The sequence below is a fragment of the Mus caroli genome, chromosome 6 (assembly GCF_900094665.2).
Source record: "Mus caroli chromosome 6, CAROLI_EIJ_v1.1, whole genome shotgun sequence".
NCBI classification, from domain to species: Eukaryota; Metazoa; Chordata; class Mammalia; order Rodentia; family Muridae; genus Mus; species Mus caroli.
In genome coordinates, this window is record NC_034575.1 from 31,503,987 (window position 1) to 31,520,108 (window position 16,122).

General features: G+C 40.8%; 1 protein-coding gene across 6 annotated transcripts in view; it reads right to left on the reverse strand.

Moving 5' to 3' along the window:
- Dgki (diacylglycerol kinase iota) overlaps window positions 1-16,122 on the reverse strand; it is a 447,586-nt gene that overhangs the window by 47,683 nt on the left and 383,781 nt on the right. For all 6 annotated transcript variants that reach the window (XM_029478768.1, XM_029478767.1, XM_029478769.1 and 3 more), the window contains one exon: window positions 5,673-5,698. In XM_029478768.1, coding sequence (XP_029334628.1) covers window positions 5,673-5,698 — 26 coding nt within the window. The remainder of the gene's footprint in view (window positions 1-5,672; window positions 5,699-16,122) is intronic.

A 16,122-nucleotide genomic window follows, 5' to 3' on the forward strand; every position in this document is an offset into this window, starting at 1 on the left:
GGCAGGCAGGCAGGCAGGCAGGCAGGCAGGCAGGAAGGAAGGAAGGAAGGAAGGAAGGAAGGAAGGAAGGAAGGAAGGAAGGAAGGAAGGAAGGAAAAAAGAAAATGATCAAATCTAATAGTACAGTCCTAGAATCCTAGTTATTCAGACTGAGACTAGGACTGTAGTTCCATGCCTTCCTGGGCTATAGAGTCAGTTTGGCCTTTACCCAAGGCCAAATGGGTAAAACAAGAAGCAACAAAAGAAGAAGAGGAATACAGCTTAGTGGTGGGCTACCTGCCTAGAATGCATAGAGACCCTGTGTTCATTCACAAGTACAAAGAAAGATGAGGAAACTGAGCTAAGGACTGATGAGGTGGCCCAGCAGGTAGAAAGGCCTAAGACCCAGCCTGACACAGGAACCCACATAGCAGAGGAAAAGAACTGACTCCTGTAAGGTGTCCTCTGGCCTCCACTTGTACACTATGGCATGCAGCAGTACACACATGCATGCACATGCACACACACACACACACACACACACACACACACACACACAGAGAAAATAACAAATGTAAAATTGAAACAAACAAACAAACAAACGAAACCCAGAAAATTGAGTTAGCAAGGGATAGATTTTGATATTCCAAAGAGTTTTGTACCAGATCATTGGATATGTTATTGTCGATACTGTAAAGTACAGTCAGGGTCCATCCCGACCCACAAATGTGATGTTTGTGACCATGGTCATTACATTTTCCAGAACGGTCACTGCCATCCTTGTTAGCTATTTACTGTGGCAAAAAAAAAAAAAAAGCCACAGACATGAGAGACCTATGACTGATGAATGTTCAGAAGAGTGTGTGTGTGTGCGTGTGTGTGTGTGTGTGTCCCCAAGTTAGATGTTGCTGAGGAATCAAACAGATTTTTGGTGCTCTTTTAAAAGTGTCTAGTGATGATTTTTATGGTGCACCATTCTTTTGAAATTTCTCTGTTTGGATCCTAGGCCCATTTTTTAAATAGGTCAATTCATTCTTTCTTTTATAATTTTGTTGTGGATGTTGTTTAGTTCTTTATATATTCTGGATACTAATTCCTCAGATACATGGACTGGCAAGACTCTTTTCCATTCTGTACTCATTGGAAAACGTCCTTTGTATGCTCACACAGATGGTGGCTGCCAGAACAGCATTCTGAGAGAGAAGCTTGGAAAATCAACAAGCTGAGAGCACAAAGGAGCCAAGAGCTGAGGGCTGGAGAAGCTGCGCGGGCAGGAGAAGGTGATTCCAGGAGCAATGGAAATGATGAAGTGTGAGGCCCTAAATTGAAAGGAAACTCGGAGGACAGGGCCATCAATCACTGCCGAGCTTATCTTCTGACAGGGAGTGGGACTCCAGCTTCCAGATGTTGCATTAAAACGTAATGTTCCCCCAGAGACTCCCATGGCAGGCTTCCCTGAAGCTTCGGTTTCACTCAGCTAACTAATTATGAGAAAATGTGACATCGGTATTTCACTTTTTCTACAGGGACAAATCATTCCCAGCAGGAGGGAGAAGTTGTTATTTTTTTTGTTCAGTTTTCTTTTGTCATTAAAAAGAAATTACTTACACAGCAGTAAATAAACTCTTGTTAGAGGAGAGGAACTTTTTTCCCCTTCTCAATAATTCTGTCAATTTTACCTTAATGCTGACAATCATTTCTTTGTTTTCCCAATAATGTGGTGAAGTTAAAATAGAATAGTTTCAATATTGAATCTAGGACTAAATTAACTCGACCACTTAGGAGCTATGTGATATCAAGGCATTTATTTAAGGACTTATTCCCCCAGCTATAAAGCTATAACATGCCCTGTAGGTTGTTACCTATTAACAACTAAACACAAATGCAGTTACAGTGTGTCAGCACAGTTCTGAGGAAGTACTCAATTCACTTTATCTTCTACTCTGAAAACTGAGGAGTTAGACAGGACTGAAGCAGCTGAAGAGGTTTGCAGCTCCATAGGAAGAACAACAATATCAACCAAACAGAACCCCCAGAGCTTCCGGGGACTAAACCACCAACCAAAGAGTACACATGGAGCAACCCATGGCTCCAGCTGCGTATATAGCAGAGGATGGCCTTGTTGGACATCAATGAGAGGAGAGGGCCTTGGTCCTGTGGAAGGCTCGATGCCCCAGTGCAGGGGAATGCCAGAGCTGGGGATCAGTAGTGGGTATGTTGGTGGGGGAGCACCCTCATAGAAGCAAGGAGAGGGAGGTGGAATAGGGGGTTTCCAGAGGGGAAAATGGGACAGGGGATAACATTTGAAATGTAAATAAAATAATCCAATAAAAAATAATGTATGTGCCGTCTATGCCTGCTGTTAGCAATCTTTCATGACCACTCATCCAATCCTGAACCTATGCTTTACTTGGGGACTTCAAGTCAAATTATATAGTAAACATTTTGTTCTTTCTTGGCTCTGGTACAAAAATAAAAGGTCCCCAGTGAAAAGTTATTGTTTGTAAATAAAGTTGAAAGAGGTACATTTCTCTTAACTTTTCTTAGTTTTGTCTGTTTGGTTGGTTGGTTGGTTTTTTGTTTGTTTGATCCTTTGTTTAGACAAGAAAACTCATTACACTTTCTGTACTGGCCCCGAACCTGTGACTTTCCTGCCTCTGCCTCCTGAGTAGCTAGGGTTATGTGCAAATGCCAACATCTCAACCTCTGTGCTACGTGGAGCCAACATCAGCCAATCTACACATCCCGTGACACTGTCTGGATGGAAGAACATAAGGACATGTTATCTGGGTGCCTGATGACAAACTGGAAGGCCATTTCTGCAGATGATTCCCTGTTCTAGTTCACAACTACCCAGGAGACACACAGAGCAGAGCAGAGGAGCCCAGAGCACAAACAGGCAGACTAAGGGAGAAGGGGCAGGGTTACTGTGCTCAAGCGTGCTGAGGGGCACTTATAAGGATGGAAAATGTCAGGGCTATGGAGCTTCTCTAAGTTAGATTTCTGTAAGAATAAATGTTTGTTTCAGAATAGCCAAAGGCAGCAGCTGTGACTGTAGGAAATAGGATTGCTGGTGGGAAGAGAACAAAAGAGACAACTGAGAGGGACAGGGCTTCACATTCTGGTTTCACAACCCACTTGCCAATGTGCCTAAGTTCTTTTAGAATAAACCTGAGAAATTTGATTCACCTCTCTTCCAGAGGCGTCGCAATGTCATGCAGATGTCACACAAGGGTGATGGTGTGGCGCTGAAGATGTTTTATGATGGCCACAGTGAATATTACTTCCTAACATATATAAATGTAAGGCAACACACTGTGTGCCAGGTAGAGATTCATAGCAGTAAGGAAACATGCATAAATATTTCCCTAAGGATGCACAGACGAGTAGATGATGGACAGTTAGGCAGTGTGGGTAAATCAGCATGCATGTTTAAACTTTAAAGGTTACAGGAGACAAAGAGGCATGAATATATACCGCATTTTTGAATTCACCAAAATGTAATATTCATCTAATTTTCAAAGTAGTTCCTCAACTAATCACATATAATAGTTGTTAAAATACTCCTAACTCTAAGAGCAAGTCGTTTGGGTAGGGATCATCTTCCAAATCTTTGAAGGACTCTGACATATGCGTAGAGGTCTCCCCTAACCCTTTAAGAAGTCCTAATGGACTGCAGAATGTGAATTTAGAATCTCATCCCCCTTGTGATTAGAGAATTTACTCTTATGCTTAGAAAGACGAAAGCAACGACAGGTTATTAAGAGTAAAAATAGTTCAAACTAAAGGCAAATACACATTTCTAATTTATCATTTGGACATGGAAGCTGAAGGATTTATAAATATACAATCAAAACCCTATTCATACCAGCAACGATCAGCAAAATAGCATGCAATAATGGTTTACCATTAGGTGGTTGATTACCTAATTCTGACTTAATGGGCCTTGAACATAATTTTCCCTACAATTCTACAGAGAACATGATACAACCTCATTCCAATATTAGGACAGATTTCATAATGTAGCAGCAGGAGAGAGAGCCTAAAACTCCCTCTCCATTTCCTTAATTCACTCACTTAATAAATACATTTTTAATGTTTGCTTTTTGTCGGACACTATATCAAAGAAATTGGCAGTCTGAGGAGCCAGCTAAGGGAAGCATCAGATTAGTGTGTTAAGCGTGGGGAAAATATATGGCATAATAAGTGGATCAGAGAGCTTTCAGGGAAGCGAAAGGATGAGCAGAAACTGTCACGTGACCAAAAAAAGCAAGAGCCATTTCCTTCTGGGGACAGCAAGAATGAAAGCAGGAGACGCAAAAAAGCAAGTGACCCAGAAATTAGATACAGAGTCATATGCCTGGAGTCCAAGCTATTGACAGGAGAATGGGGAAAGATGGCAGATAAAACAATAAGCAGTAGATCCTGATATAGCTGTCTCTTGTGAGGCTATGCCAGTGCCTGGCAAATACAGAAGTGGATGCTCACAGTTGGCTATTGGAAGGAACACAGGGCCCCCAAGGAAGGAGCCAGAGAAAGTACCCAAGGAGCTAAAGGGGTCTGCAACCCTATAGGTGGAACAACAATATGAACTAACCAGTACCCCCAGAGCTCATATCTCTAGCTCATATGTAGCAGAAGATGGCCTAGTCGGCCATCATTGGGAAGAGAGGATCCTTGGTCTTGAAAACTTTATATGTCTCAGTACAGGGGAATGCCAGAGCCAAGAAGTAGGAGTGAGTGGGTAGGGGAGCAGGGGAGGGGGAGGGTACTGGGGACTTTTGGGATAGCATTTGAAATGTAAATGAAGAAAATATCTAATAAAAGAATTTTTTAAAAAGCAGCAAAGGAAGATAGAAATTCCATCCTTAGAGCCTAGTAGCGCTTGCTTTAAAATACAGTATCAAAAGGCCAATCATGAGTTTTGGTCTGTTGCAAAGTGGCCATCCTGAAAAATGCTACATACATACAGTAACCTGGAAAGGGGTGACCTACAGGTGTGGGTTATGGTACTGGGACAATCTCAAAAGCCCAAGAAAGACACCAACAATCCCGCAGCTAAAGCTGATTGTAGATGTTTGAGAAACATCACTCTGAGGTCAGATGAACCCATGACCGACACCAAACAAACAAATTTGATTGACTGTGGAATAAGTGAACAAAAATTAGAAATGACATAATTAGATGTTTTGTCCTTTGAGTGACACAGCTGTCTTTTAGAATAAGAATAATTCACCTCACTGAGTAACCAGCTCACTCACTCCCTGATCAGCCCCTTTCAGATTTAAAGCACTCTGCCAACACAGAGATGTGGCCTCACAAAGTCCAGGCTGGATAGGCGGGACTTGGGTGATCTCTCCTGTAACACCTCCTCATTTTAGACATGAGAATCTGACTCACAGAAAATAATGCTCACCTCAAAAGTTATGAGACATTTGTGATGGCAGATAAAAGCACAGATGATATTAAACTTCACAATGCTTGTCAACCAAAATGTTTACAACTAATAGGAAAATAACACCAGATATGAACCGCAGCTTTATGTTTTCAGAACTGTTTGACATTTCACACTAAAATGCTACAGGGTCAACGTCTTTGACGCACTTTCTTAATAATGATCAACTATGACACTGAGCTAGAAGGACCAGGAAATTTTGAGTGCAGAATTTAGAATAAAAATGACATGTTCTTACCATGATCTTCTGAAGAGACTGGGGACCTATAAAAAAATAATACAAACATGATAAATATTTTATATATGATAATGGTAACAACAAGTACACATAACATTGTAGAAATTACATAGTCAAAATTTAGTTAAGGTGGGCTGGAGAGATGATGTTTCAGAGGTTAGGAGCACGTGCTATCCTTGCAGAGGGCCGAGGTTTAGTTCCCAGCATCTACTTGGTAGCTCACTGACATCCTGAAATCCAGTTCCAGGGGATCTGACAACTTCCACAGCCTCCATGGGTACCAGGCGCACACATGGTACATAGCCACACATACAGGCAAAACACTCAGGCACATAAAAAAAGATTAACAAATAAGCCTTAAGAAAAAGTTAGTTAAGGAGAAACTCAGTATGGTAAGTGTAACTAATGGACTTGTTAAAGGGCATATTCTAACCAACAACACTTCCATCTTATCTAGATTGGTTAAGTATTGTGGGTTACTAAATGTCAGCTGCTTCACATGGTATCCCAAGGCTGCAACAAATTAGTTAAGTCTGACCGTACTGTGGAAGAATGAGAATGCATTGAACTATGTTATCAAGTGAAACTTATACCCAAGGCCTAACACCTAGAACAAATGCCAGAGACAGAAATGTGTGCTGGATTTAATGCACAAAGGGCTATGCTCAAGTCATTTTTAAAGTATTAACAGAATTAAAAGAAAATGAGTGCACAATTATCATTATTTTCCTGTTTTTGACATTCCTCGTGGAAATTTAACGATGGCACATAGCTTAAACTTCTGTGTGATGGCCTATTATCTCCAAACCAATGAGAATCAGGATAATACCAAAAACCATTGGGCCTCACAAGTTTAATAAATCAATAACTTTCCTATGTAACCTGTAAGCTTAGCTCTAATTATCATAGTCAGCTATCAAATGGAATATCATGTCAACCATAAACTATTTCCCCTCAGTTGACACTAGTGGAGGTGTGAATAAAAGTGGGGGGATATAGTCAATGATGTACTAGCTGTTGGAGCAAGAGTAAACAACTCGAGGATGCATGATCCAGTTGCCCTTGATCCTACTGATGAATGATATCTCTTTCATTATGTGAATACATAGCAATAGTTGCACGCATAGTTGTAATGAAAAGAAAATCTAAACATCCGCTAGTGCAAACTGCTAACTCATTTCAGCCTCATGAGCCATTTCAAGTAGAATTTGGCACATGAAATGAAATCCCAAGATTTGGTGGGAAAAAAAAATTAGTGTCCAAGAGTCAAATAAACCAGACATGCCACTAAGCCATCATTACTTGAAAAACACTTGGCCTCTCTTGTTGAAACCGATTTACGTGTCTCCAAAAGTTCCCAGATTTTGTACTCTCCTCATACTGGTCTTCGTAGGTTATTTCCCCTAGCAATGTGGAAATATGTCTTAGTTAGAAAAAGCAGGCCCTGGCTTTACATTTGTTGAACTGAAGGTATTTCAGTACCACCATCTGGTATTCAGAATCAAATACAATTAAAGGCTCTTGGAAAGTGATCACATCGCCTCTCAAGGACCTTAAGAAGAACTGTCAGCTCCTGAGCTCTCTAGAAGAAAGGGGGTCCTGGAAGGAGGTCCCTTCCACAAAAGATACCCAAGCCATCCAGCCAAAGGGATGTCCATGTCTCCTTCAGCAGGAAAAAAAATTAAACAGGGACTGTGTGGAATCAAAGTTAAAACGGAATTGGAAGTTGATTCCAAAGAAGAATGTAGATTGGAAATAATATGTGCTGACGAAGGTACCTGGGACATGGAGCATGTGTCCTCACAAAAGAACATCTTCACTCCCGATTTATTTCTTATGTAAAGCAAATAAACATATATTTACAATTAACTTCTGATAGAGAATGAGAACAAAGAGAAACCCATGCCCATAGCCCCCTGCATGTCTCAAGGTTGGAGCCCTTGAGGCGCATTCTTTGCTGCCTTTCTGCAAAGCATTTCACACTAAATCTGAAATAGTCCAGATGGCTTTGCTAAAGTCCCAAGGGGATGCATTCTGAAGTAGGTCCAGGCAGTGAGGACGAACTATTAGAGTGTTTTGCACAGATTAGTCATGTTGCATCTCTGTGGCTGAATGTCTCCCACACTCCTGGACTTGTGGAATTTGAAGACATATGGAGTATTTCAACCCTCACTCAGAATTTCACCTTTCACTGCAAAATGTCACTAGATTATACTACGGAGACATGTACCTCATCCACTTAGGCTGGGAGCAGGCATACAAAGTTTCACAGAACTCAGCTCAGGAGAGAAGAAACGTCCTGCAATGAGCAATAGAAGCAGTTGTTTTTAAAACAGAGGTTGAATATCAGGAAGAGATTATCTTCCTGACAGCTGAGCCCAGCAACTGAGGTACACAGGAAACCTTCCTATCACCACCATCCTGAGAGACTTGGGCCAGAACTTGTTTAATTTCCTTCCATGTACAAAGTCTTAGAGGTAGGTGTTGCCTTCATACGATGAACTATTACTAACATTTACTAATAACTCAGGTAGAGTTGTCTATATTTTCCTGACTGCCAGACTTTATTATGATTTATGCAATATATATTTTTTTTTGCTATGCTTTATGACTTTGTTGGTGCCACTGACATTCGTATTTCATTGAAATTCAGGGAACTGAGAAAAAGACACCAGCAAGAACAAAATAAGAATTCAAAGACTCTATCTAAGATTTGTTATTCTTTTATTAAACTAAATTGTTATCATTCATGTTGGAATCTTTCAATTCATTGGACTTAATGTATGCAGCAAGGTCACAAATGTCTGTCCTACATCAAGTGATGGAGAAACCAAGGACAATATCAGAAGAGTCATAATCTAGTGAAGATTAAAATTCATATTTATAACTTAGTGAGATAATATAGAAAAACACCCAATGCTTATAACACAGTGAGATTCACAACAAGAAAAATGTGTATTAAGTAAAGGGGAGCAGCACGGAGAGAGCAGCCATGTCCCCCAAGAGTAAAACAAACTCTAAAGGTCAAAACTATTTGGCCCCAGCCTTAGGGAATTAATAAGACCTCATTAGGTAAGTGAGAGAAAAATTCTAGACAGAAGCAACGGGTACATAAAACAGCCAGAACTGAAATTTCATAGACTTCATAGACGTTATCAGAGACATAAATAACTCAGTACTGCTGTCACATAAAGAATGATAAAACCCATGACTGGGGGAGTTGGGGCCATTCCATATGGAGCCTATAAATCTATTTTCACGTGTCTGGAATTTACTTTCTAAAATAAATACAAAAAATGTCTGAAAGCCACATTTTCTGGTTTCTATTTTTGAATGATCTAAAGAGAACAGAGAGGGGATAAGCATAGGGGTTACTGTAAAACTTCCCTGTCAAGAAGCAAGAATAAAAATGTCTGTTTTTCAATTCTCCTTGAAATCCATGAAAAATAACAGGGAGCATGAAACCAATAAAAACATCTTTTAGTAATCTAGCTATTTATAAGGGAAACTGCCACTGATGAAGAAGAGTCACCAAATATAGTAAAAGTTGGACTGTGCTTCAGGAGAACAGTCGTGACATTAATGAGACACAGAGACATCATTTTCCACAAATTCAGGCAGAAAGTCCCAATCTGAGCTGGGATGTCCTGTTCTTGAGATGTTAAACCAGATTCCAGAGGAGAGTGCAGATAAAACAGGGTCTGAAAACACACAAAGTCCTGGAAAGAACTTACCCAATGAAACTATCACAAATAATCAAAAAGCTACCGTAGATCCACAAAAAGACAAACCAAACAAGAAATGCCAGCGTCACATACCAAAGAGATGAGGGCATGAGGACGTTAAGAACAGTTACTCAATCTGTGTGGCATTGGAAAAGGGAAGAAGTGAGAACGGAGTGGTGAGTCTGGAGAGAAACAGAGCCTTTGAGACATCTAGAGAGGAATGCAAGGACAGGAAACACATGGAGATGGAGAGCACACAGGCTTGTCCAGACTTTAGCTAGTGCATTAGAGTAGCATGGGCTTGCCCAGCCTTTAGCTAAAGCAGTAGAGAGAAAGAGCAAGAAGGCTATTTATTGATGCAGGAAAGAAAAAAAATAACAATTTAAAATGTCAAAACATAAAACACTTTTAATGTGTTCTACCATTTTAGGGATAACTTGTATTTTACCTTACATTTTAATTAGTGCAGACATAAGGAGTTTGCATTCTTTTTTAATCAATTTATTTATTCTTCTTCCATATATTGCATCCTGACCCCAGTTTCCCCTGCCTCTTCTCCTCTCTGCTCCTTTCCCACTTCCCCTCTCCCCTAGATTGATCCCTCTTCTGTTTCTCTTCAGAAAAGAGCAGGCCTCTCAGAGACCTCAGCCAAACATGGAATAACAAGTTATAGTAATGTAGGAATGTTTGGATTCTCAAATCAACATTTTAGGAAATATCTCTAGATACCTTAGGGACTGAGTTTATTCTCTGGAATATGGGGGGTTTCTCTAGAAAAGTCTGAGTATACACAACTGATAGAAGAGTGTGAAGAAAGCACAACACATAATCATAGCTATACAAGATGAGCTACTGATTCAATATAATACCAAAGACATTCCTTACATGCATTATAAACACTATCCTAAAATTAATATAGAACCACAAACAGGAAACCAAGGCAATCATGAACAAAGGAACAGAGCTGGAGGCATCACACTACCTGAATTTAAAGTACACTACTCTTTCCAGACATGGCTGCATACACAAAGCCGGAACAATTGCTAAACCAACAGACATAACATGGAAAGGGAAATTTTTCATGCTGTCTCACCCCAAAACAAATACAGGCAGCTAATGACTGCTTAGAAAAGGAGGATTAGCTTCTCCCGTAGTCCGGTAATTGGTTATCTAACACAAAGCGGTCAGTCCTGAAGCTATATACACACAAATAACTTAGCAAGTTGTATTTATATAATTGTTCATACATACATACATACACACATATAATAACAATTACGAAATATAAAAAAGAAGTTGTCAATTTGACATGGAGGGAGGTAACCTGGGAGGTACTAGAGGGAAGAAAGAGAAAGGGTTAAGTCATATAATTCTACTTTAACTAAAATGTATAAAAGTACGTTTAGAAAGACAAAGTACATTACAAAGATATGGTAAGCAGATTAACATACAATCTCTATAAAAACAGATGCACAAACCCAGAAATGGAACAGAATAAGAATAAAGAAGGCTCAATGCCCCAGTGTAGGGAAATGTCAGGACAGGGAAGCGGGAGTGGATGGATTGGTGAGTAGGGAGATGGGGGATGGGATAGGGGGTTTTCAGAGGGGAAACCGGGAAAGTGGATAACACTTGAAATGTAAATAAAGGAAATAGATAACAACAAAGTAAAGACTCATGGATTTGACTATGGTGAGAAATGGGAGTTTTTAAGTGACCCTGGGAAAATAAAAAATTTGCATATAAAAGAATAAAGTTAGAATTTACTTATATATAAGAGTCAACTCCATATTCCATAACTGTGCAACTAGTATATGTTTAATTGAAAATGCATTTAAAAACAACTCTAATTGATTAAAGACATAAATGTAAGGCCCCTAACCCACAAAAAAATTAATAAAAATTATCATAACACCAACATGAACAACTTGTTCTAAAACGGAACCTTAAAAGCAATAGACACAAAAGCAAAATCAGACAAACAAGACTATACATCAAAAAAGTTCTGCACACCAAAGGAAATGATCGACCAACTGAAGAGGTAATATTCAGAATGTGAGCAAGTATTTGCAGACTGTTATCTGATAAGGTTCAAAACTTGCAATGTGCAGTAAAAAATAATATAAAAAGAAGAGAATCACCCAAGTGAGAGATGATAATTGGCATTTCTCAAAAGACACGGATGACTAAAAGAAAACAGGAAAAATGCTCTGAATCACCACTCATGAAGGAATGGAAGCTGAGAAACACATGCTCTTACTTCCTGTTAAGAGCAGCCACTGTCATCAAAACGTGCAAAGGTAAGGATGATGGGAAAGATGCAGGCAAAGAGCGCACATCAGTGGAGGCTGCTGGGAAGTTTGCAGGAATCCCAGTGAAGAACATGGTCCACAATTATTCAAACTACAAAGGATGAGTGGCCACGGGGTGCCCAGCCCCTGGAGTACAACTGTGATGCAACTGAAGGCTCAGGGACACTGCATAAAAGGACCCAGAAAGGCTGCAAGGACCATAGGACTAGAACAATTTCTTCTGGATAGAGATTTCTAGACATGTCAGAAAAGCTCTGTTTTAGGTAGATCATGCCATTAACTAGCATGGTTTTTTTTGAAAGTTTACCTTATATATCAACTAATACAGACACAAAGATTTCAAAACAAAAGATGTTTGAATTCTTCAAGCAAAATTTCAAAACAAGCAAATCTGTGTTGAAGGTTGTAGGTAATATCTCTAGACTTCTGATGGACTACGTTCATTCTCTGAAATAGAGGTTTTCCACAGAACCATGTAAATATACAAAACTGTCTAACTATAGGTTTTTGTAATGTATCGCTGTACTAGATTATTCTATATGAATCAGATTGTGAGGGAATAAGACCTAAGACATCCACTGACCATTGGATACTTTATAGGACAGAACTGTATCTAGTCTCTGTCACTCCTAGAGCACAAGATCAAAGACCATTCTTAAACCGCCACTCAGACACAAATTTCTATTCAAAACCTCTTATCTGTCATGTAGGTCAAGTCACAAGGCCTAAGAACACTGAAAACTGCATGCGTAATTTCCTATGAGCAAAGTGACAAGATACGATAGCAAAATGGGTTAGTCAAGGCTTATTCCTTAGAGTGTTAATTCTTACCCCACTTCCCTGCTTTACCTCGGTGACCTTGGAGCTAAAGGAATAGATGCTATGACTATTCTAGTCTTTATAACCTTGTATGATGCTTTGCAACAGGTCTTGGAGATACGTATTTGTGGTAGTTCTCATTCATTGCTCTAAACTTTTAAGGTTTATAGATTTATATATTTTAAATGTTAGTCTCTTCCATCTGTTCTTGAAGCCTCAAAACAATGTTTTATTCTCTTCGCAGTTCATAGCATTCACTTAAAAGCATCTATAATTTCTCTTCTTTGTCCTTCCTCGGGCTATATGCACCATTTCCTCCCTGAGAAACTGGTTATCAGCACAAGATAGAGTGGATGAATTCTAGGAGCCTACCCCACACTTTTAAGAAAAGAACTATCTACAAAATGATGCCTATCCCCTTCTCAGCATCACCATCATATGTACTTAATATTGATAAATGACCATGTGGTGGGAGACCATCAGAAGGATGGGGTTACCACATTGAGATGAGCTTAAAATGAACATTCAAGATGGGTATGAAAGCCAAGTCTGAGATGCAGAGAAGAAATTATTTCCTGAAAATACTCAGAAGGGAGTTATTTTTCTAAGACAGACTGTAGATAGGGTAGGAGAACTCTCAGATAGTTACACCAGACTCACAGGCTTGCCCAGTACGACAAAATCATAACAGGAAACAAAGCAGTGTCTCTCGGTGCGCTGGGTCCTGTTTTGCCTCTGCACACTGCTCAGCACACTATGAATAGTCTTAGCAGTGAGCTACATGAGAGGGACTAAGCAGCGTGCACAGCACACATGCCCTCGCACCAAAGGCAACTGCATGCATGCTGTACACTCTGCTTAGTTCCAGTAGCTAACATAGCACTTTCCATAAGACTAAGGGATTACACACCCTACTCAGCACACGCCCTTAATCCCAGCACTCGGGAGGCAGAGGCAATTGATCTTGTGAGTGGAGGGCAGCCTGGTCTATGAGTCTCAGGATAGCCAATCTATTAGAAGCTTCTTATCAACTCTCCATGTTCTTGCCCAATCCACTTTTCCCCTCTCTTTCTCCCTCCTCCCCTCCCCTCGTTCCTTCCTTTCTTTTCCTGGTCACAGTCCTGAGAGCTTCCTAGGCTCCACTCATCTTTACTTCTCACTCTTTGGTAAAACACAATCTTTTGGCAATGAAGCACACCACATAGGTACACTCTGTTGCTATGATGAATTTTTGGAAATATCTGGGCCTGGACACTCAGAGCCATTCTTAAGAGAGTATTCTGCTTGGCTACGAGACACCTAAGGGGTCTCAAATGGAAAACAATTTCTCATGGGACACTCCTTCCAGGCACATTTTCAGGGTTCTGTTTACTACTAAAGAAATGCCATCTTTGGGTTCCCACTGCTCAGTGGAAGTTAAAGGCTGCTGCTGCAGACTTAGCAGTTTCCAGCGCCTGCTGATGGGCACGGATTTCCACTTACATCAAGGAAACCCAGGTGTGCTTTAATGCACTTTGAAAGTGAACTGTAGATTCTTATTTCTAGGCAAGGGCTTTTCTCACTTGAACTTCCACCAAAGGTCTGTGCTGTCTATCCCTAGAGGACACCATTCCATGAAGTCACATGGAGGACTTGCTGAGAAACACTGAGCCAGCCAATAGGTCCAAGGTACAACTTTGTTACCGTTACTGGGGCCCCAGAGCATCTATAATTAAGGACAAGAGGACCAAAAGTCCTTTGCTTGAGACTCTCCATCAGCTACACAAACCCGCCTTTGTTTGCTTTTGTTCCTTCTCGTTATGCTCATTTCTCTAAGACAATGAACAAAGCACAGATGTCAAAGAGCTCAGGCGAGAAAGAGACAGAGAGAGAGAGAGAGCAAGGATGAAAGCTACAGCAGCCACACAAAGTAGCATTGAGAGGAGAGAGACAAACACACTCTATTCAAGTCCCCTTCAGGGACAGCCAGAGGGCCTCAAAGGTAACATTCACTCCCAACACAGGGGAAGGGCAGAGAGTGGGGGAGGAGCACAGAGATGGGCATTGTCGATGAGGTGACAGTCCCAAAATGCACATCACAAACACGGGTGAGCTCTTCATTTGAGGTGAGTATCTATCCACTCAATTTACCACTCCATCTTCAAAATTCTCCACGTAAGTACAGCCACGGATGACCCGTGTGAAAGCTGTGTTTGAAATATACTGTCATTTTAAAAAATAGATTCTTGCATTTACATCTATCTATTAATCCTTTTTAAAAGCAATTTCATCATTAGCTTGTACAATTTGCTTTTCCAGCCTGAAAACTCTTCCTAGTCAGTTTCTGGAGGCCCCTAAACACCCTTTGAATTGAAATGTTACTGCCACCTACCGTTCCTTTCCAGGAATGCAACCAAAATGAGAAAGGAGTTTCTTCGAAGTGAAAAGGGCCCAGGGCCTTGGCACAGGAGAGGAATAGATAAAGGAGGTAGAGTCAGGTTTACCTACTTATTCAGCATGGAGAACTGTCACACTGCGTGTAAGCATTTGAAATCTGTGAGCAATCAGACTTTGCAAAAGCATTTGTCAGCGTGCGTCTTAAAAAGGGAAACATGGAACAGGAAAGTGACAACCAGAGGAGACACACACAGAGGGAATCAGGGGTGTAGCCTTCAGAAACCAGACTCATGGCTTTAGCAGCACTTGGGAAGCCCTGACTCACAGCTCAGGCTGGGACACAAATCTGTTTGCATTTTTGGGAATATGTGGTTGATTTTATTTTAACATGCTATTATATTTATTTGTGTTGATGAGGGATACTACAGGCAAGCAGAGGAACCACAGTAATGACAATGGGTCAGAAAATTGCCCACGGGCTCTCTCTGAGAACAACCGGGGAGTTTGCACAGCGCTGGTAAGGACTTAGACTGGAGCATCGAGGAGAGATGCTTAGAACATTTCCCAACATTTAATAGGAACTTGATGTGGGACGGAGGCTAACCATCCGCGGAGAGGAGGGAAGGAAGGCCAGGCTGGGGGGTCTATGTACCACATGGCATTCAGTGATAACTCCCACATTTCCCTTCTGCTTCCTGAATATCCAGTTGCCATGTCTAGTAATATAGTAGGAATCCTGTGGAACAGGGGCTCCCCAGGATTCAGCTCTGAGAAGAATAAACTGGCTGCTTCAGTGCTGGGTTTTGCTCCCATTCAGAAGGGGAGAAATGATGTTTTGGGCCCCAGTGAAAGTGTGCCCACTCTTCTGATAGCTCCAGAATGTTCTAAAGGGCTATTAATAATCATGACTAAAGAACTTGCCCCTTTAGCAGAGAGGCAGTATCAGTTGGTGAAACTAGCATCCCTTGTATGGATGGTCCCTTGTTTTAGCTTTGGACACCATCCTCCCTACCCTGGATCTTTACTGCACTTATCAAACTGATAAGAGCCAAAGCCATCCTGTAACTGGATTAAAGAAGGCTGACTGTACAAAATCCCATGGCACAGAACACCTGGTACTGGCATAGGGATGTTCCCAGGGGAGACAAGACAGGCTGTGCACAGAGCTTCCCTGTTCTTGGGAACACTTTTGTTTTAATTGGCCTAACAGTACTCCAG